General features: G+C 45.2%; 1 protein-coding gene across 3 annotated transcripts in view; it reads right to left on the bottom strand.

Moving 5' to 3' along the window:
- PIP4K2B (phosphatidylinositol-5-phosphate 4-kinase type 2 beta) overlaps positions 1 to 22,153 on the bottom strand; it is a 29,327-nt gene extending 7,174 nt beyond the window's left edge. The window contains exons 1-7 of one of the 3 annotated variants that reach the window (XM_079132043.1): positions 21,886 to 22,150; positions 10,691 to 10,788; positions 8,817 to 8,913; positions 6,152 to 6,304; positions 5,047 to 5,193; positions 4,039 to 4,077; positions 3,413 to 3,526 (exon numbers count right to left, since the gene is read on the bottom strand). In XM_079132043.1, coding sequence (XP_078988169.1) covers positions 3,413 to 3,526; positions 4,039 to 4,077; positions 5,047 to 5,193; positions 6,152 to 6,304; positions 8,817 to 8,913; positions 10,691 to 10,788; positions 21,886 to 22,044 — 807 coding nt within the window. In that variant the 5' untranslated portion in view covers positions 22,045 to 22,150. Of the gene's footprint in view, positions 1 to 3,412; positions 3,527 to 4,038; positions 4,078 to 5,046; positions 5,194 to 6,151; positions 6,305 to 8,400; positions 8,720 to 8,816; positions 8,914 to 10,690; positions 10,789 to 21,885 lie in introns of those variants that run through there. The other 2 variants (XM_079132044.1, XM_079132045.1) reach the window with 2 other exon arrangements.
- Between the last annotated feature and the right edge of the window lie 292 nt (positions 22,154 to 22,445).

The following is a 22,445-nucleotide window of genomic DNA, read 5'->3' as shown; positions in this document are numbered from 1 at the left end:
ATACACACATAGAGTTTCATTCAGTCATAAAGAAAAATGAAATTATGTCATTTACCGAGAAATGGATGAAACTAGAGACCATTATATTAGGCAAAATAAGCCAAACTCCTCAAAAGTCAAGGGTTGTATGTTTTCTTATATGTAGAAGTTAAAAAGGAAAAAGGAAAAGAAAGGCAGGAGGAATCTCATGAAAATCAAACAGAGATAAATAGGAAAAAGAGACCAGGGGGAAGAAGGGAGGGAGGGTACAGGGAAGTGTGTCCAGGTATGAATATGTAGCAACAAATTCCATCAATCATGTACAACTATAAATCACCAACAAAAAAACAGGGAAAGAGCCAGGTGTGTGGCGAGTACCTGTAATTCCAATGGCTTGGGAGGCTGAGACAGGAGGATCAAGAGTTCAAAGCCAGTCTCAGCAATGGTAAAGGTGCTAAGCAACCCTGTCGCTAAATAAAATACAAAATAGGGGCTGGGGATATAGCTCAGTTGGTAGAGTGCTTGCCTCGCATGTACAAGACCCTGGGTTCAATCCCCAGCACCATAAAAAAAAAAAAATTACAAAATAAGGCTAGAGATGTGGCTCAGCAGTTGAGTGACCCTAAATTCAATCCCCGGTACCCTGCCCCCCGAAAAAAAAAATGGAAAGAGAAAAAAAAAAAAAAATATATATATATATATATATATATAAAATATGACGTTCAGTTTTCTCATTTGGGAGCAAGGTTTAACTCAGGGGTAATTTACCACTGAGCTATATCCCCAGCCCTTTTTTTATTTTGTGAAAGGGTCTCACTAAGTTGCTTAGGGCCTCACAAAGTTGCTGAGGCTCGTCTTCAACTTAAGATCCTCCTGCTTTAGCCTACCAAGCTGCTGGGATTACAGGTATGCACCAACATGTCCAGCATGATCGTCAGTTTTGTGTCAACTTGTGTACCCAGTGACCTGGACTGGACATTTGGACAAAGCTTCAATTTTGGAGTGTCTGTGAGCATGTTTCTGGATGACATTAACATTTGGATTAGTAAACTGCATAAAGCAGATTGCTCTATCCAGAGAAGACCTTCACCTCATCCAATCAGGCTGACAGATTCTTCCCATGAGTAAGAGGGAACCCCTGCCTGACTTCCTCATGGCTTTTGGACCCAAACTACAACATCTGATCTCCTGGCTACAACTTGCCAACTATAAATCTTGTCAGTCTCCATAATCACACGAGCCAATTTCTCATGAGAAATCTCTTTTTATACAGAGATCTATACTAAATTTCACTGATTATTTCCCTGGAAGACGCTGACTAGTACACCAAGTGTCCATCAACAGACGAATGGATAAGCAAAATATGGTATATACATACAGTGGAATATTATTTAGCCTTAAAAAAGAAATTCTGATCCATGCTATGACATGGATGAACCTTGAAGACATTATGCTAAATGAAATAAGGCAGTCACAAAAGGACACATATTGTATGATTCTACTTATATGAAGTTCCTAGAGTAGTCAATTTCAGAGAGACAGAAAGTAGAATGCCATTTCCCAGTGGCTTCAGGAAGGGGAGAACTGGGAGTTAGTTTCAACTGGGGAAGACAAAAAGCCCTCAGATAGTAGAAATGGTTGCAATGTCAATATGCTTGATGTCACTAAACTATACATTTAAAAATTATTAAGATGGTAAGTATTTTTATACAGATGCTCCCTTACTTACAATGGGGTAATATCCAGTAAACCCATCACAGGTTAAAAATATCTAAGTCAAAAACGCAGTTAATACAGCTAACCTACTGGACATTATACCTAAGCCTCACCTACCTCAAACACGCCCAGAACACTCACATCGGCAATTAAGATTTAATCATTTAATACAAAGGTTATTTTATGTATCAGACGAGCTCATGGAATTTATTAAACACTGTATAATACACTACAGACTATCAGTTGTTTATGCTCACACTGCACGACTATGGGAACGTGAGCTCACTGTCGCCGCCCGGCAACTTGAGAGAGTATCCTTGCATACTGTTAGTCCAGGAAAAGAGCAAAAACCAAAAACCAAAGCATGGCTTCTCCTGAGTGCATTTCACTTTTGCACCAATACAAAACTGGTGCAAACCACAATAAGTCAGGGACTGTCTATAAGTATTTTTGGACAATAAAAAAAAAGGGTTTTTTTGTTGTTGTTGTTTATTTTGATGGTGCTTGGGATTGAACTCGGGGGTAATCTACCACTGACAACATCCTCAGACATTCTTTTTGTTTTTCACTGTGAGGCAGGTATCACTAAAGTGCTGAGTTTGGTCTTGAACTTGTGATTCTCCTGCCTGAGCTTCCATATCACTGGAATTACAAGTGTGAACTTTTTACTTTTAAAACGTTTATAGCGACAAATTTAGTGAGACCCTGTCTCAAAATTTAAAAAAGGGGCTGGGTATATAGAGCAGTGGTAAAGCACTTGCTTAGCATGTGCAAGGCCCTAGTTCTTATCCCCAGCTCTGTCAAAAAAACAAACAACAACAACAACAACAACAACAAAAACCCAAAGGCACTGTGTGTTATTAATAGTCCAGACAACATGTTCAATATTGAGCACATTGTCTCCCCTGGAGGAATTCCTCCATTGGAAGTCCTATTACAATGAAGAAGTAGCTCAGGAAGTAGGGTCAGAACCCGAGAAAGCCTCTTTGTGAATGTGCGGGGAGCACAGGACTAGGGATTGAACCCAGGGGTGCTATACCACTGCACTTTATCAACAGTCTCACTTAATTGCCAAGGTTGCCCTTGAATTTGCAAACCTCCTGCCTCAGCCTCCTGAGTCACTGGGATTACAGGTGTGCACCACTACTCCTGGATCTGGTTGGTGGATCATTTTTTAAGGGGTAGGGGGTTCTGGGAATTGAACTCAGGGCACTCAATCACTGAACCACATCCCCAGCCCCATTTCATATTTTATTTAGAGACAGGGTCTCACTGAGTTGCTTAGCACCTCGCTTTTGCTAAGGCTGGCTTTGAACTCACAATCCTCCTGCCTCAGCCTCCTGAGCCACTGGGATTACAGGCATGTGCCACAACGTGTGGCTTGGATGGTGGATCTTAGCAGTTGCTCTAATGCTGGATGCCCCTTCCAGTGTGGGGACACCATCACAAGGTGAACTTGAAGATGGGGAACAGATTAGTAAAGACAGGGAAAAGCATTCCAAACATTCCCTGGCACAAATGGTGGGTTTCCAACAACTGTCTACATGCACAAGCTTTAGGTACAAACGTGTGCCCACACTGCTCACATCACCACGTTTCTTTTGTCTGTGCTCCTGGAAAGGGGTGAATTCTATATTTCTTAGGGTTGAATAGGCTCCAACTCTGAATACAGGAGGGGCCCTGTCAAGTAATGGTGAAGATAAAGGTTAGGAAGTACCTCAACATCCCGCTTCAGTTTCTCCAAGAAGTTCTTTTTACTCTCCTCTCCCACATGCAGCTTCTGTCCTTCGTTGAGGAAGTCATTGTCTTTGAATGTTGGCAAGTCCTTGGCCTGGGAGAGCAACAGCGGCATTAGGTTAGGTAGGCTCACTCACTTGCCCCAGGGAGAATGAGCGGTTCCGCTGGAAGCAGTGTGTGGAAAGGGAAGGGTCTTTAGCACAAGGTGCACAGTTTGCTCCATCCGTAGCACAGGAGCCTACAGGCCCAGGTTTGGATAGGCGGAACAGCAAACGTGGCATATGTCACACTATGAGGACTGACCAAAGGATCCTTTCCTGCTGAACCTGGACTATGCCAGAGCTCAGAATGACTCTTGCTGAACTATACATGTAAACTGTCTCCATCCCAGCAAGCCTATAAAGAACCCAGCGAGAGCAGAAGTAAAAGGCTGGAGACTGAGGCCTACACCCAAGGTCAAGCAGGTGCTTAGTAACAGAAATGTAATGGTGATAGCTGCAGGTCTGGGAACCAGGCTAGGGGCTGTGGTGAGGAGGGACAAGATGGCCAACAGAAGGTGTCTCTGATTCCAAGCAACCCTTCCACACTTGCTCAGCGCCAGCATACCTTCTCTTTGTCACTCGCTTCTCTGGCAACAGTAGAACCCTGAAAGGATAAGAGCCATCAGGAGAAGTTCAGCTGAGGCAAACTCCTTTGAGCAGACAAACATGCACTAGTGTTTGGGGCGAGTTGGCAGGTGAATGGAAATAGGCTGGTTAGTATCCTAGAGGGGCCAAAAGGCAGCTACTTGTCCACTCACTCCAGCATGGCCCACTTACAGAGCTCTGACTACAGTTACAGAACTTTTAGTCTAATTGGGGGATGAACATTAAACAGTGGTTACACAATTCATCGATTCATTGGGGAGGAGACACTCTAACATTACGAGCACATGTAATGCAGGGGATGCTCCTGGGCTGGGGAGGACCAGTGGCCAGGGCCCACTTCCTGGAAGAAGCAGCATGTGAACTGAGCTTAGAAGCTAAGTAGGCAGCCATGAGGTGGGGGAAGGGCAGAGCTGCTGAGAGGGAACCTATTCGGGAAGCATGTGTGAAATCCTGGGACAGGAAGGAGCATAGGCACTGCAGGGATGCAAAGAAAATCAGTGTGGCTGCAGCAGAGTGAGGGAACAGCAGTGTGAGGTGACAGAAGTCAGGAAGCCTGGTTCAAGAACAGTGGAGCACCCTGCTTCATAGTCCCAAGTGCATCTTTCTCAGTACCTAGAAATGCACTTGTGCTGTCACTCCATGGGGCCTGGAGAGATGCCAGAGTATGAGCATCAGCATGGCCTGTCCCTACTCTGCTGCCCTGGGTGCGCACACCCCACAGAGAGGAGTTGAAGAGCATCTATTGTTATATACACATGGTATATTTAAGGCTTAAATAACATCTTGTCACTGTCACCCGGACTTCAGGTAAGAATGGTCTACAAGGACCCGGTATATCAACTGGAGTCACTTGTCCATGCCAATGCATATGCTCTAGCTTTCCCAGCTATGCCGAAGTCTGAGCAGTGGCCCCTCACAGCCTCAGACATAAGGTGGCCACAGCGCTGGGAAACACAGAGCCCTTTACCTTGAGGTCGTACTTGCGGTGTACAGTGAGACGATGGCTAAACACATTCCTCGTGACCACCATGTAGGTTTCCACGCCATCCACAGTCAGGCGGTACATGCCCAGGAACTGGGGCAAAAGGGTGTTACCATGACATTCCACTATGAACTAGAATGGAAAGCAGGAAAAGAGGGAAGGTTAAGGAACAAAAAGGTGCCCAGGACGGATGGGCCTCTCCAAGGCTAAAATGTTCCCCAGCTCCCTGGATTCTACTTCTGCACTAGTGGTTTTCCAAGTGAGCTCTGTGAAGTAACACGGGTTCCTTAGACATGACAGGCAACAGCCACCTCCACCCCCTGCTGGCATGGCCAAGTGAGAGGCTAGCTTAGCAGAGCCCCTCTAGGAGGCCACCTAGGATCTCACAACAGGACAATCATGGATCCCGGCCTTGAATCTCCTCTGCCAGTCTAACACAGGAAAGAGAGGGGCTGCAGAGGCAGGTGGGAACCAGTTGTCTAGAACAGAATGGTCCCCCCAAAGCTCTCATCTGCTGTGCCCCAGGTTTTCTGCTGTAACTCCCCAAAGACCAAAGGTTCCCTTCACCACTCCTCTGGTGTCACAGAGAAGAGGCCCAGGCAGACTTAGGACAGGGTGCCTAGCACTTCCTGCTTTCCCCCTGGGCAGGTTCCAGATGAGTAGAAAGACAGAATGGGAAGGAAACAACCCTGCCGCCCCAGTGACACCTCTTTCAGAAGAAGCAAGGCAGATGCCAGAGTGTGAAAACTTTCCAACTCAGACAACAAACAGGTGTTCAACTGGGACTAAGTCAGCAACATGCCTCTGTGTCTCCTTTTCTCTAATTTAAAGTAGGCATTTCACAGGCTAGGGATGTGGCTCAGCAGTAAAGCCTCTGCCTGGCACATGCAAGGCCCTGAGTTTGATCCCCAGCACCAAAAAATAAAATAAAATAGGCATTTCACTTCACAGAAACACGGGGAAGCTACTGCTTTGTTATCAGGAAACATTTGCCACTACCAGGGAGGACATGGCCCTCTCCGAGAGCCCACCAGGGCTCCCCTCTCCTCCTAACCCATCCTCCACTGCCCCGGCTTGGGACTCACCATACCTGGTGGTATTTCTTTAAGATGTTGTGCATCTCAGCCACATCCTCACTTGACACAGTCTTGATGACAAAGCGTCGGTCATAGGTGGTAAGGAAACGTGTACCACACCGGCCCTGGCTGTCACTGTTGATGGGGGCACTGCGTGTCACTGAGTTCTGAGAGACCAAGACAAAAGCAGCTGGTTTGGAGAAGAGGCATAAAGACTCTTTTCTTCTTCTTCTTCTTTCTTTTTGTGGTACTGGGGATGAACCTAGGGCCTTTCACATGCTAGGCAAGTGTGCCACCCATGAGCTACAGCCCAGTCCTAGTTTGTGACTTTGATTCTGAGTCTTTTCTGATGGGCTGGGTTGTTCAAAGGTCAAAAACACTACAACAGAGGGTTCCCAGATGGACCTTATCTACCTCTTTAATCTTGGGGTGTTTATGACCCTTCCTAAAATCTTCCTCTACAATGAAAAACCGACGCTTGCTATCTGCCCCTCATCTTAGACTAGAATAGGAAGAGGACTGAATGTGAAGTTTCATTTCATCTTGATCCCAGAGAGCTAGCCTACAAACTAAAACCAACTCAGATGCGAGGGAGCTGGTTCTAATCCTGACCCTATAAACCATATTATCTTGGGTGAGCCACAAGTTCTCCACCCTGAGTTTCCTCAACTGGAACACTAAGAGGCAGATCAAGTGGATTTTTCTAATCTCTTGGGTGACAAAGGCCAAGCTTAGGAAAAATGCAACAGGTCTAGCATAAGGACACAACAGACACAGTCACCCCTTTTCCCTGTATTAACCCTGATGTTCAAAAACCCTTCCCAAAATGGGACGCTGATCCTCAACTTTCTGGTCATCGACACCTGCCCCCTCATCTCAGCTTCTTGCTCATCTGTGCACAGATGGGAGGCAGTTGTGGGAGCCTTTCTGACTCTGCCCCTACTCATCCTCAAGTCCCCACTAGGATCAGAGAGCAGGAGAGGATAGGGGACAGTGTGAGTCAACCAAAAGGCAGACCTCTGGGAGACAAGGTGGGGAAAATCTAGTTGTTCCCAAGAACGTGGGGATCTGCTCAAAGAAGTGCATCCTTTCCAGGCCCCTTCCCCATCTCTTACTGAAGGGTCTACTTTCTACTGTCACCTAATGACTCCTCAAAAAACACTATGGGGGAACAAGCACCATCTTCGTGGGGGAAACTAAGTCTGAAGGGGTGACGAGCTCTGTATGTTCCTTGAAAAAGGTGCTAAATTAAAGAAACTCCCCACAAAATGGGGCATCCCCAACCCAGAAATGCTAAGCAGGCTGCATGAATGAGAGACCTCTCTCCCTACCTGGGCCTCTGCCAATAAGACTTGCAGCTACAAGCCCAGGTGAAGGTACAGCTCGGCCTGCCTCAGGTCCAGGCAGCTTCTTCCCACTAGAGTACTAGTAGCCCAGGAGCAGAGTACCCGCCCAGAATGCCAGCCTTGCTGTCCTCATTTCAGACTTGGGCCATCATGTGCCACAAGGCTTTTAAAGGCAATGTAGACATGGGGAGGATGTGGTAGATAGCCTAGGGGTGGCAAAGGAACCAAAAGAGAGAGAAGGTGTCCCAGCAATTTGGGGTTCCAAGAATAGCAAGAAAGTTTTCAGAAAACCTCAGGCTCCAGCCAGGTCAGGATTTAGTTCAGGGTCTGATCCTAGCAGAGGGGGATGGAGGGACTCACAGTACTTCTTAGATGTGAACCTTCCTGGGTGCTCAAAGCCCTGGCATCTCCTCCTCCTTTCACATACTCCCAGCCTCCAGGTCAGGATGTTATGTCTATAAGCAGGCCCTCACACTGAAGGTGGGGAGGGACATTTGTGCCTAAGACCTACTTTGCTCCTATGAACTCTGTGAAAGGCTTACTGGGATTGGGTGGCAGGAACTAGACTCTAAAAGACCTGGGCACCATTTTAGATTTCACTGTGCTGTATAGTCCCCCTTTCCCCATAGATGACTGAAAGTCAGCTACCTTCTTACAGCTAAAACTTAATGTGGAACATTCTCCCACTTTTACTTCTAGGTTATCTGCCAGGGAAGAAGGATCAAAGAGAAGTGCAAGGTATAGAAGGGACTGAAGCCATGGACTCTGAGTCAGACTATCATGTTCCGATATTGGGACTAATTTTTCTCAACAGGCTCTAAGACAGTATCACCCCCTGAAAGAGGCAGTTGCCCTGATATGCCTACCCCGCTCCCACCACCAGGATAGGGGACAAGTTTAGGAGGTGACACTCATACCTGGGAAGAGGTTACACTACCCTCGAAGTCTTCCTTTTCTAATCTGTCTTATCTGCTTTAAGAGGCCTCATCTCTCGCTGGCAACAATTCTCTCTCTTAAGTCAAACTACGAAGGAGAGGGTTCTTCAGCCTAGACTGGGAATGTCAGACTGAAATGAAGCAGCTTCCACACACCCCTCTCCCGCCCACTGTTCTCCCTCCCAGGGACAGGAGTGTGAGCTGAGGCATCCTCAGAAGCACATCTAAAGCCCTTGTCCCTCCAAGAGCCCAACCGTCCTGGGAAGGACTGCCTGGGCTGGAATAAGACGTGACAGGGTATACACAAGGACAGCTGATGCTTTTTCCTCTACTTGTCCTGTGGCTTCCTGACCCCACTCCACTCCCAAACCTTCCAGGTTTGTCAAGACAGCTCGTACCTGGTAATCCTGATCATCAATCCCAAACCTCTCACGGAGATTTCGGAACACCATCGGGCAGTACTCCTTAAACTTAAAGCGGCTGGGAAGGTTCTCCCTAGGGAAAGTAGAGTGACATGGCTTTGTGAACTGCCCCTCACTCAGCTTCATTCTGACATCAGAACTCCTCAAAGTGTGGCCCACAGACTGCCCCAATCTCAATGATCTACCATGCTTAAAATGCAGGTTTCTAGGTGCCAGGAACTCTGCAGGTAAGTCTAGAAATCTGTATTTTTGACAAACACTGCAGGTAATTCATAGCATCTATAAGGTTAAAATATTTACATCTAAGCCAGACCCAGTGGTGCACACTTATAACTCCAGTTACTTGGGAGGCTGAGGCAGGAGAATGGATGGTTTGAGCCAAACATAAGAAACTCAGTGAAACCGTGTGTCAAAACAACAAAAAAAGTTAACTTTATAAATATTAACCTAGTCATATCTTAGGACTTGTGTACTCTTCTGTAGGTTGTCCTTTAACAAAACTTAAAGAAAAAAAAAACTTAACCCTGTGAAGTGAGACTATGTAGATGTCACCTCACAAGCACTGTACTTGCTACAGGGGGGGCAGCATGTGAACTTCAGATATGAGGCAAGATCAGTCTGATTTCAATAGGGAAAGACCTTTCTCATCAAAGTCTCTCTCCTCTGGGGATGTTCCTACTGAAACATCCTGAATGGGTATTCAAGACATCCTGCCCTGGGCTTCCACTGAATGCATGAAAAAAGTGAGGCATGAAAGATCCCCAGTCAGGTGACTGGGATCCCATATTTCAAAGGCATGTTTGCTGACTGCTGGCACCAATCTGCACCCTCCCCACTCCCTAGACTCATCGGAGACTGGAACCAAAATGGCAGGTGGTGCACTGCCACCTCTGAAGCCCTTCCCTCTGGATCAGAATCACCTCCTTTTCTGCCTGAGTGGAGATTTGCCTCTCCTTCCTTAGGTAGCCTCTTAGCAGGTGGCAGCTATGGAGACAGATGGCTTCTAGAACAAGATGTTATTACTAACTATGGCAAAGAGAGAGAGGCCACTAAGGGATATTCTGAAATCAAGATTTTCCTCTGGGCTAACAGTCTGAGAACAGTTTGAGAACAGTGATGTGATAGCCCAGCTGGTAAGGTGGTAAAGGCTTTAGGACAATGGAGAATAGAACTAGGATGGACAAAAAGAAATGAACAGAGTATAGTAAATAGCAAAGGGTCCCTGGGGAAACCCATAGTGGGATGAAAAACCAAGGCCTCAATAGGGCTTAGAGCAGGCTCCCAACTGAACCAAGTAAGATGGTTACTGAAGGGTCTCCAACAATGTCTGAGACAACCTTCAACACAGGCACTGGTGCTATTCCAAGAAGCTATCAAGGGACAAAAATAGGAAGAGTTACTTGGGTAGTGCCCTTGAGCACTATGCTTAGCCAGCTGTTCATACACCACAGGGAGAAAAGCACTTGGCTCCCTGCCGGTCAGAAAAATGCCTGGGAGGTTCCTGCCTCAGACTAAGATCAAGATAGGGCCACTGCTGTGGCCACACACTAGGTGCCTCAGCTCCCAAGCAGCTCATCTCTCCAGAGCTGGCCCTCCATGAATCACCCAAGACCCAGTCACACAGCCCAAGGGACTTCTTTATCAGGTGGCTAATAAAGAAATGCAATGATCAGAGCGTGCGAGGGAGAGAGAATGCCACTGCAAATGCTTTTGCCCAGACAGCTTGTCAACTCCGAGACAGGCAGCAGTCACACTCTGCCAGGGGTGGGCGTGGCCCCCATGCATGAGGCCACAGAGGTCTGAAGAAAAGAACTGCCCACAAAACTGAGCCCGCTCAGTAGACTACTTACTTATTGAAGAGATGATTATCCACCTTGATCTTGCTGTAGGCTTTGAAGTCATCTGGCATTAGCATAACAGGGACAGGGACATTGCTCAGCTCATTGATCTGTGAAGCAAAAGGAAGTTCTTGAAAGACAATATGCTACCATGTAGAATGCCACCATCCGTCCACAGATTCCTTCCCTGTCTTTATTTCTGCTCTTCCTAAGTACTCAACCTTATGCCTACCTGTTGAAATTCTCTCCCTAATAAGGTATAGCTCAAAAGGCACCTTGTTCATGAAGCTTTCCACAATACTCCAGACCACAAACACTCTTTCCCTACTTGGAATTCCTGAAGCATTGTTTATATCCTTCCTTTGGCCATCTCACAGACTCCCACATATTCTGTTAATGCTTACAAACTTCATGGGCCTGTTAAGACTTCAGCTAGGCAATACTGTTATTGATCTTTGGGGACTATGCAGTCCCTGGCAGCACAACTTAAACATGGCAGCTACTCAATATTTGTCAAATGCAATACAGTGCATTGGATCAGTGAATAAATATTCTCCGACATAGGCGCATATTAATTAAAGTCTTTGAACATCCTCATGCAAATTGTGGGCAACTCAAGGCAGAAGAAAACATGGGTGGGTTTGTTTAAATGTGTAACTTGTATCTCCAAAATAAAGGGTTAAATTAAAAGTGAACAGAAGAGGTAGAGGTCTCACCCCTGGTACACTCTGGCCCTCTGATGAAAGCAGAGCCAGTTCCCTATGCTGTGACTTGCTTATGCTGAAGAGGGGAGATGGATTAGGATGCCTTGGCCCCACTGCATACAAACCTCAGTGTCTTTCATCCCCCTTCAGAGAGTTGGCTTCCCATTGGTACAGAGCTGAGTGGGCAGATCCTGCCCTTCCGCATCCCATTTAGCCTATTTGTGGTCTAATTAGCCACAGATGTGCTCTTCCATCACAAAAGAGTATTTGACATTTGACCCTCAACCCAGTTGCCACTAATGCATTCAGAATTTACGGAAGAAACCCTAGTCCTGACTTAATGGATTGGGGATTGGGGGGAGGGCACAGCCTTATGTCTCCCAGATACTTTTCTTACAAATCTTATTATCTCAATGAGGCCCTATGTGGCAGGGAGGGAATAACCTACAGTCATTAGGACTCCTTCAGGAGCACAAATGGGAAAAATGGCATTTAATTTGCTGAGCTTTTTATGTTCCAATTTTGTTTTTTTTTTTATTTAGAAATATCGGAAGATAGAGGAAGTTCAAGTTAATGTAGTAACTGGTCTGGGGAACCATACCTTCTCAGAGTTGGTGAGAAACCCAGTTCACTAATGGGAAAGTTGAGGATGGTGAAGGAGTATGTGTACAAAGAAGGGACAGTGGGACAGAAATGTAAGTTGATGGTGGGGTGGAGACAACAAACTACTGACAGATATGAGTGTAATCCCATTACATGAAACCCCAGAACAGGAATCTACAGAAAAAAATCACATCAGAGGCTATCTAGGTAGGTTGGACGTTGTCAAGTGTAGAGGGACATGAGAAGTGTAAGGTGACAGAAATGTTCTATGTGTTGTTTGGGGTGATGGTTACATGGGCATATATACATTTGTCAAAAATCTGCAAACTGTACACTTAAAAAATGTGTGTATTTTATTGTATGTAAAGTTTTCTCCAATAAAAGTGATTTAAAAATTCCAACATCCCAAACTGTGATGACCTTTATTAACCCCTCCGACCAGTCAAATAAGCTCCCATTTCAGAGGTGCTCATGAGAGAAACTGACTGTCAAATCTGTGCCTACAGAGGAAACCATTCTACTTCCTTAGTTTTCTGCCAACAGAAATAATTCATGATGGTGGTACCACTTCCTTTTTTCTGGCATAGCAAGCCTGGCTCTGAGAGCTAACGGGGAAATAGAAGAAAGACGTTCCAGGTTCTCCAAGCAATTCACCTTTTCAAGCTCATCCCTTCACACTAAAGAGAATATATGGCTGGCTCACAGCACGGCTTTACACCAAAACATCACAGATCTGCTTCAAATTGATTCTGGTTAGTCCAAGATCCAAAAATTTAGTGCCAAAGTCAGGGATTGATACTAGGGGAGCCAGAAAAGACTGAAGCACTTACTTGAGAGATGTCAACTGCCCCTTAACCAGGGTGAATTATTCTCACAGGACCTAGTCAAGAATGCTCTATTCACTCTACTCATTAATTCTCTGTATAATTCCTTTTTTTTTTGCTGCCAATATCAGGGGCATTCTACCACTGAGCTAGAGACCCAACTCTTATTTATTTATTTTTTATATATTTGTTGGTTGTAGGTGACATAATACCTTTATTTCACTTTTATGTGGTGCTGAGGATGGAACCCAGGGTCTCACGTGTGTTAGGTAAGCACTCTACCACTGAGTCCAAACCCAGCCCCTTATTTATTATTTTGAGCCAAGGTCTTGCTGAGTTACCCAGGCTAGCCTTGAACTTGGGATCCTCCTGCCTCAGCCTTGAGTCACTGGGATTACAGTCATGTGCCACTATACCCAGCTCATTTTAACTCTCAATTATAAGTCCAATAACAGGAATTTTTTAATTCAAATAATACATTGGTGAACAATCCATGTACCTCAACTATACAGACTCACCCCTTTTTTCAAATGGGCTACATGTAGATTATTCACTCTAGGGATTGGTTATACTTTTATTTTGGTACCAGGATTGAACCTAGGGGTACTTAACCACTGGTCTACATCCCCAGTCCTTTTTATTTTTTACATTGAGGCAGGGTCTCACTAAGTCGCTTAGGGCCTCTCTAAGTTGCAGAGGCTGGCCTCACACTTGCAATCCTCTTGCTTCCGCCTCCCAAGTTGCTGTATACTTTAAATTTTTTATTTCTGCATTGTGCTAAATTTTATATCCCCAGAGTTTAATTCAATTTCAAATGAACAGGAGTTATTGAAAAAGCTACTATGTGCTTCATTCTGTGGAAGATGTGTGTTTGGGAGGAAGGATGCCGAGGAGAAAGGGTTGTGTATATTAAATAAATACGAGGCTTATGCTCTAATCAAGGAGGTGAGCCAAATCCATGGCACAGTGAAACTCAAAGTCAAAGCAATATACAATTTTAAGAAGAAAACAGGGATATAGACATCAAGACCAGCAGAGGTTCAGAGGAGGATAAGGTTAATATGATGAGAGGGTCAGATTCCCCGTCCTAACACATCAGGCTACAAACAGGTACCTAGGCCTTTCCCACTATTGCCAAGAGCACTTGAAACTGGAAGAATCTACACCATGATTTACACTCCCCCTTAAAAATCTTCCATGGCTCCTCATCAACCTCAGTGTAAAGTTTTAACTCCTTAACTTGGCATTCAACACCTTTCCTAATCTGGCTTAGACTCTGACAAACTTCTACTCAATTTATGACATTCAAGTACTGTCTCAGAAACTGGGGAGACAAAAACCAAAAGATATGGTCTCCATTTGGCTGTGAAGACAGACAACAGTAACTAATACAATGTGATGCATGCTATAACTGCCTATGTATAAGGAGGGATGGAAAAACAGATTAAGAAATGATTGATTCTGGGCTGGGAGTATAGCATTTAACTGGCATGTCAGAGGCCCTGGGTTTGATCTCCAACACTGCAAAGAAAGACAGAGAAGTAAAATAAAAGAAAAAGAGAAATCATTGCTTTTGCCCAAGAATAGGAATGAGGGAACTAACTGCTAGAGGAAGCTATGGAGAAATACAGTTGAGAAAGGCCTATGTCACAGTTCTCCCAAAAAAAGATAGGAAAGGAATCCTAGGCCATGGGAACAGTGAAAACCAAGCCTCAGTGTTGTGAAATATACTGCCCATTTTAAGATCAGTGAGTATGTTTTGCAGGGGCACGTGGGTAAATAGAAGGCAGTAGCATAGGTCAAAGGTAATAAGGAAAGCAGGGGGGTGACAGAAAGACATGTGAACCATCCAGCACAATACAAATACAAAAAATAACAGCTGCTTCCATTGATCAAGTGCCTATAAGAGGTTGGTGCTTTCTATCATTATAAATCACACACACAATACATATTCTGTTCTATGCTATGATTTCTACCACTAGTAGTCACATAAAGTATTATTAATCTGATTTTGCACGATGCTCAGAGAAGATCAATCACACAGACACTATGTGAAGAAACAGGATTTGATCCCAGGTCTGCCTGATGCCAAAGCCTGGGCTCTTTATACGCTGTGCAATCCTGCTTATGGATGGCCACCTTGCCTAAGGTCGTGTTTTTCATTCCTTGGATCTATCCTAATAACCAAGCAAAGGAAGTATTATGCCCACTTTATAGGAAATAAAAATGTAGCTAGCAAAAAGAAAAGAAAAATATTACTGCCACAAAGCATACCATCAATAACAGGCAGAGCCTAGATCTGAACTTAGGCTTGCCTGCTACATGATAGATTTAGATTTGACTATGCAGCAACGGGAAGCCCTCTCAAGTTAAGTCTGGGGATTCACAAGTTGGGTGATACTGAAAGTAAGAACTGCAAAATCAAGTAAGAACTGCAAAAGGTAAAGAAGCAGTAAGACCATTTACAGGGCAAACATAATAGTTCAGATGATAGTCTGTAGCAGTAAGAATAGAAAGGATAAAAGTCAAGAGAATCAGCTAAGATCTAGTTCAATGACAGTTCCTGTCTGAGAGGTTCCCTGCCTCCCCAGGTTGAATTAATTACTCATTTCTCTGTGCATCTTTACATCCTAAATATCACATTCACTTGGCTAATTATTTATATGTTTGATTTCTCCACTAGGCTGTGAGTCCCTAGAAGGAAGAGATTTTTTTTTTTTTTTTTTTTTTTTTTTTTTGGAACCAGGGCTTGAACCCAGGGGCACTTAACAACTGAACCACATCCCAAGCCCTTTTTAAATATATTTTATTTAGAGACAGGGTCTTGCTTAGGACCTTGCTAAGTTGCTGAGACTGGCTTTGAACTTGCAATCCTCCTGACTCAGCCTCCTGAGCCACTGGGATTACAGGGGTGCACCACTGCACCCGAATGACTGGTACATAGTAGTTGTTAAGTGGAAGAATGGATGAACAGAATAGGAGGAAGGAAGTGGGGGCTGAAGGATGGCTAGCACTAGAATAAATGGAGAAAAGAAACAGCAAGGCTAGTGTGCCCCTGCCAGAGGCTCGTGGTCTGGAGGATGGGAAAGAAGGTTAAGATCAGCTACTGAAGCTATGACCAGACTGCAGTTTCAAATGCCAGGGACAGAAGCAGCAGCAATTTGGTAGACAAAGGGAGAAACTACAAGTTTTGAAGCATAAAAGGTGCTGCCTAAAACAACATGTTAAGAAGACCTTTACTTTACTATTTCTGCACATTCCCAGGTCAATCTCGCTCACCTTCGGTGGCAGCAGGGGTGCATTGTGGAATGCAAACTCATCTGAGCATCAGGTTCTGTACAACATGTTAGGAAGGTAAATCTGTCATATGTTATGTCACATAAGTAGTTTTTGGATTGTTCACATTCTCAACTCCATACACCCTCAGCGTAAATGAGAAAGCTAAACACACTGAATAAGAAACAACTCAGAAGCAGAGTATTCACTCTATGCTGATCCTATTGGAGATAAAAACTCAGTCACCAGCTAGGCATGTAATCCCAGCAGGTGGGGAGACTGAGACAGAAGGATTCAAAGTTCAAAGCCAGCCTCAGCAACTTAGTGAGGCCCTGCCTCAAAATAAAAAGGACTGAGGGGGGCTGGGGTTATGGCTCAGTGGTAGACCACTTGCCCAGCATGTGTGAGGCATTGGGTTCAATTCTCAGCATCATGTATAAATTTTTAAATTTTTTTTTTTAAAAAAAGGACTGAGGATGTAGCTCAGTGGTAAAGCACCCCTAGGTTCAATCCTTGGTACAAAAAAAAAAAAAAATGCAGTCATGAACTTCTAATCTGGCGCATTTCTGACTCCCTGTGCATGACCCTCATAGGAATTGTTACCTAGGAGGCACAGGTTAGCCACACTGGCTTCCTGACATGTCCCAGGCTCTGACAGCAGTTCAGCAATAGGCTGGCCACCAATGGCTTAACTGTTACCTGCCACCACCGAAAACATGATGTGCTGGCTAACAGACTCCTAGGATCAAGGAGGTCCAAGCAAGATCTGAAACTCCGGGGAAGAAAAGGAAAAGAACAGAGAGCTAAGGGAGCCAATAAATCTACCACTGTGCTTATTTCTCCTTTTTACATCTTGGTTTTTCTTCTCCTGTTGGAGTCCCCCCTTCTCTGCAAGGTGGGAATGTCTGCTGAAGGGCAAATTCACCCAAAGGCTTCCTTACCAGAGCGATAATATTTACTAAAGATCTCTAAAGCAGGAGGGCAAGAGAAAAAAGTAGGTAAAGAAGGTTCTGGGTCTGCATTAAACAGAGAAAAAGTGTGGACAGAATGGGAGTGGGATGTGGGAGAAAAACTGAACAGATATAAGAATGAATCTATTCCACACACAATACACAAAAATGAACTCCAAATGGATTACAGATCCAGATTTAAAAGCTAAAACTAGCCAGGCAAGTGGCTATACCTGTAATCCCAATGACTTGGGAGGCCGAGACAAGAGGATGGCAAGTTCAAGTCAGCTGGGGCAACTCAGCAAGGTCCTATGAAACTTACTGAGATCCTGCCTCAAAATTAAAAGGGGCAGGGCTGGGAATGTGGAGCTCAATGGTAAATTCCCAGAACTAAAAATGAAAAAACAAAATAAAACAAAAACACCAAAAAAAAAAAAAAAAAGCTAAAAAACTCTCAAAAGTCCTAAAACTACACACACACACACACACACACACACACACACACACAAGCACTATTCATAAGAACCCAGATGTAGAACAACCTAAATCCATGGTTAGATAAAGAAAATGTGGGAAATACATACAATGAAATACCCTTTAGCCCTGAAAAAGGGAATTCTGCAATATGCAATGACAGGATGAACTTTGAATACACTAAGCTAAGTGAAATAAGCCACTTACAGAAAGACAAATACTGTATGATTTCCCTTAATAAGTTATCTAAAATCATCAAATTCATAGAAACAAAGAATAGAATTGGTTGCCAGGGGTTGAGAGGAAGGAGAATTGGGAAGTTAACAGGCATAAACTTTCAATCAAGCAAGATGAATAAGTTCTAGAGAGCTGCTGTACAACACTGTACCTATAATAAACAATAGATTATACTCTTATAAGCTGTTAAGAGGGTAGATTACATGTTAAGTGTTTTGATCACAGTAATTTTTTTAAAAAGCTAAAATTAGGGGCTGGGGAGATAGCTCAGTCGGTAGAGTGTTTGCCTTGTAAGCACAAGGCCCTGGGTTCGATCCCCAGCACCCAAAAAAAAAAAAAAAAAAAGCTAAAACTATAAAACTCTTAGAAGGAAATACAGGAGTAAATCTTTACAACTTTGGTTAGACGAAGATTATGATATGACACCAAAAAATATAGGCAATAAAGGAAAAATACATAAACTAGACTTTATCAAAATTAAAACATGGGCTGGAGTTGTGGCTCAGTGGTAGAGCGCTTGCCTAGCATGTGTGAGGCACTGGGTTCGATTCTTAGCACCACATATAAATAAATGAATAAAATAAAGATCCATCAACATCTAAATGTGTGTATATATGTGTGTGTGTGTGTGTGTGTGTGTGTATATATATATATAATTAAAAACATAAGCTTCAAAGAATACAATAAAGAAAATTTAAAATCCCAAAGTGAATGGGAGGAATATTTATAAATTGTAAAGGATTTATATCTAGAATACATAAAGAACTCTTACAATTCAATAAAATGTAACAACCCATTTTAAAAATTTGTACTTTTTTTTTTTTATGGGCAAAGGATTTAATGGACATTCTCCAAATAAGCACACAAGATGCTTAACATCATTAGTTATCAGGGAAATGCAAATTAAAATCACAATGAAATACTGTTTCACACTCACCAAAATGCCTATACTAAAAAAAGACAATAACTAGTGTTGACAAGGATGTGGAGAACTCAGAACCCTCATATTCTACTGTAGAAATACACACTGGTGTAGCTGCTCTGGGGAACAATCTCCCGGTTTCTCGAATGGTACCATAACTGCTCCTACCCCTCTGATCATCTTGGTGAGGCTGCACACCTGCCTGCTTCCTAAAGAGCTCACAAGTATCAGGTCACATTAGCCTCCCTGGTCTCTATACCCCTTCCAAGATATTTCTTCCCTAATTCCAGACCCTCCGAAATGTTATTTCATTTGCTAAAACACTGGGTTTCTCTCTTTACTAGTTCACCCCTGACAGGCCCAAAGTCTTCTGAATTTTCGCCTTGTTTTCTATACATTCTTATTATACAAAGTTCAGGGGCTGCATCTCTTGTCCACGAGAGGAGCTCCTGTAAAACACTGGGTTCAAAGACCTTTCTTTTTCCACCCAGAATTAAACCAACCGCCTCATGAGAGGATAACTGGCTTTTGCTTTAAATAAAAACATATCCAGTCAGGTACAGTGGCGCAAGCCTGTAATCCCAGCAACTCATGAGGCTAAGGCAGGAGGACTGCAAATTTGAAGCCAGTCTCAGCAATTTAGCGAAGACTTAAGCAACTTGACAAGACCCTGTCTCAAAATAAAATGGGCTGAAGATATGATTCAGTAGAAGTACCTCTGGGTTAAATCCCCAGCACAAAAAAAAAAAAAAGCAAAAGAAATGACATATCCATTCTTCATATCTGATTTATCATTGGCCAGTATACCTAGATGCCTAAATGGGTGAGAAATCAAAGAAAACTCAGATGGCAAAAAGTTGTGATGGCAGGCTTCTGAAGGAAGGGAATCTCCAAAAAAGGCTACTGATCCACTGAGAAGAGTGAGCGGCCCGATCTCCTAGAGAACTGCAAGATTCTATATTCTGGGCTAGATCTCCACTTCCCAGAAGGGGACACTAAAGCTTCTTGTAGGTCAGGATGAAGCAATAAAACATGAGACTAACTCACCTCCCAAGCTTACCAGTCCAGGGCAGTGGTACTGTGTAGCTATCCCACCGAAGCACTCACTCGAGCTCAGACGTATGGCTCTTGCTTAAAGTCAATGCCTTTCCAGCTAGCTCCCCAAACTTTCTTTACTGCACTTTTATCACCAAGTTACACTCCCAACCCCTTTCGTTTCATTTTTTAAATTTGAGATGGGGTCTTGCTTATTTGCTTAGGCTGGCTTCCAACTTGCTATTCAACTGCCTTGGCCTTATGAGTTGCTGGGATCACAGGCATGTGCCCCTGCATCGAGCATTCAACTGTCTTAAAGTTGGCGTAAAGAAAGAGGAATACTTCATCCATCTGCCATTCAAACGCTTCCATCTCCTTGCCTGGGCAGACTCGCTGCCTGTCTAGTAGCAAACAAAGCACCACACACACTCTCAAGAACTGGCATGCACAAGCACACACCCCAGAACATATATTCAGATTTTCTAGCGAGACTATAGCTCCCATCTATCCTGGGAAGTGAGGAAAAGGAACAGAAGGCAAAGAAAACAAGACCTGTCACTCCTGCACCACCACTGGCCAACACAGCCCTGCGGTGCTAGACAATGAGGCACATGTCTTGCTGTGGTCACAGGCAAGCTACTCCTTCACCCAGGACCCAGGCTCCTTCCAGCTATTCACTCAGGCTTCCACCAGGTCTCTACAGAGACATAAGGCTTTCTAGTGAGATGTTGGATATAGAATAAAATCAAGGAATGACTTCCAAAAGGGACACAGGGTTCACATTTTGATGACCCAGTTTCCCACAAAATGTTGCCAGATGACCCTGGTGGCAGCAGGAAGCAGGAGGAGCAAATTCTGCTGGATTATTGGCCCAAAGCAGCTCCTAGAGGTCTGAACATTAAACCAGTATACTCACTACCCTGCCAGGACCCTCACTAATCCCAGTAATGACAACGAAAGGTAATCTACCCAAGACCAACTAAGCCCCCACATAGAACATGTGCTTTTCTATATCAGAGGTAGTGATAGAGCACCATGGCTCAGGCTGTGGTTCATCAACCTCCAGCCAAGGCCACCTCTAGCTCCTCTACCAAAGCAAAGCAAAGTCTTGGGTCCCCTGGTCATCATTTGGTCTAATTTCAAGAGTTCAAAAAAGCCAGGGAATCTAAAAATTGAAGTTCACAGAAAACCCAAAGCTTCACTTTCCTCATTCCAAACTTTTAGCTGGCAAAGTTGGTGCTTCCTCTGCTCATTATCAGTGTAGGAATTCACAAAGAAATGGTCAGAAGGCAAGGAGCAAGTGACTAGAAGAGAAGGCAGACCTAAACAAACAGCACAAAACAAAGTCACCCAGCTCAAACACTGTGTCCAGATCCAACTTCCCGGCAAAGCTGATGGACAATCTCAAAGCACCCAAGCAAGATCCAGGGCTCCTCTCATCTAAGACAACAGTCACCATTAGCACATCCTTGAGAACCACACAATAGAAAAGTCAAGGTCTTTGAAATGAACACCACAGAAGAATGGGGAAGACACATTATTTCCACCATGAATAGTCCTTATAATCAGGCCTCTCCTGCTCTTAGACTGTTACATTTACTCTTCTCCCTCACCCAGAGGGGCCCTAGTAAAGTGTCTGTAGTTCAAAGGAACCTTTGCTTCTCCAGTCGATACACCGTGTTCAAGAAAAAAACAAACCCAGAGAGATTTTCATAGTAGGGGTAAGTAGGCCTGGAGGATGGGAAACTTTGAGCAGCTACACCAACCAAACGACCACACAGAGAGGATATTCAGGCAGGCCAGTGCCACTTGCCCTGTCAACGGGACAATGATCCGGCAGCCAGCTACAAGGAATACACACGTAACGAACAGAGTGAGATGCGAAACGAGGCAGAGGGGACGAAAGGGGTTCCGCTGCACCAGGCCTTCCCTCTGAGCTCCAGGGGCAGCCCGAAGCGAGCACACGGACGCAGGAAGCCAGAGTGACTGGAGGGAAGACCGCGACCGCATACCACGGAGACACCAGGCCTCGCGTGGCGTTCGGGAGTGCACCCCAGGCCGGACGGCATGCAAGGGTGGGCGGGGGTGCGTGCAAGTGGCTTGGCCAGGGACTGCAGGCGTCACCCGCAGGCCCCTCGGGGCGAAGGCCGGGGGCGTGGGGGCATGCGGGGGAGCTGGTTACCGTGTGGTTCACCCCCCACATCAGGACGCTGAGGATCGGCTCGCTGGCCCGGAATAGCTTCACTTTCTGGCACACGAAATGCTTCTTCTTGGTCTTGGTCTTGCTGGCGCTCAGCGGCGCCACCGCCACCGCCGTGGTGCTGGTGCAATTGGACGACATGCCCGGGGCGGCGGCGGCGGCGAAAGGGGGGGCGGCGAAGACAGCGCACAAGCCAGCGGCCCCAGGCCTCCCCCGGACCGATCCCCACCCCCGCTGCCTCACCGCGCCATGGTCGCGCCCGTCCCGTTACCTCCCCACCCCACCCCGGTGGTTCCGTCCGCCCCACGCCCCGCCCTCCCCTGTCCGCCCCGCCCCAGGGAGCCGATCGACCGCTCCTGCACCCCGCCCCCAGGAGGTGCCACCGCCCAGCCGTCACCAACCCTTCTCCCCGCCGGGGTGGTACCACCCGTCCCGGGGAGGCAGCGGCCGCCCCGCCCGCCCCTCCTCCCCGGGCCTGACAGGAATCCGGCCGGCCTCAGCGTGCCTCAGAACCTCGCGCCGGAGCGGAGAGAGGAGGAGGG

Source organism: Sciurus vulgaris, assembly GCF_902686455.1.
Source record: "Sciurus vulgaris genome assembly, chromosome: 3".
In the NCBI taxonomy this organism is placed as follows: Eukaryota; Metazoa; Chordata; class Mammalia; order Rodentia; family Sciuridae; genus Sciurus; species Sciurus vulgaris.
The sequence above is the reverse complement of the archived record's forward strand: the minus strand, read 5'-3'. Positions and strand labels throughout refer to the sequence as shown.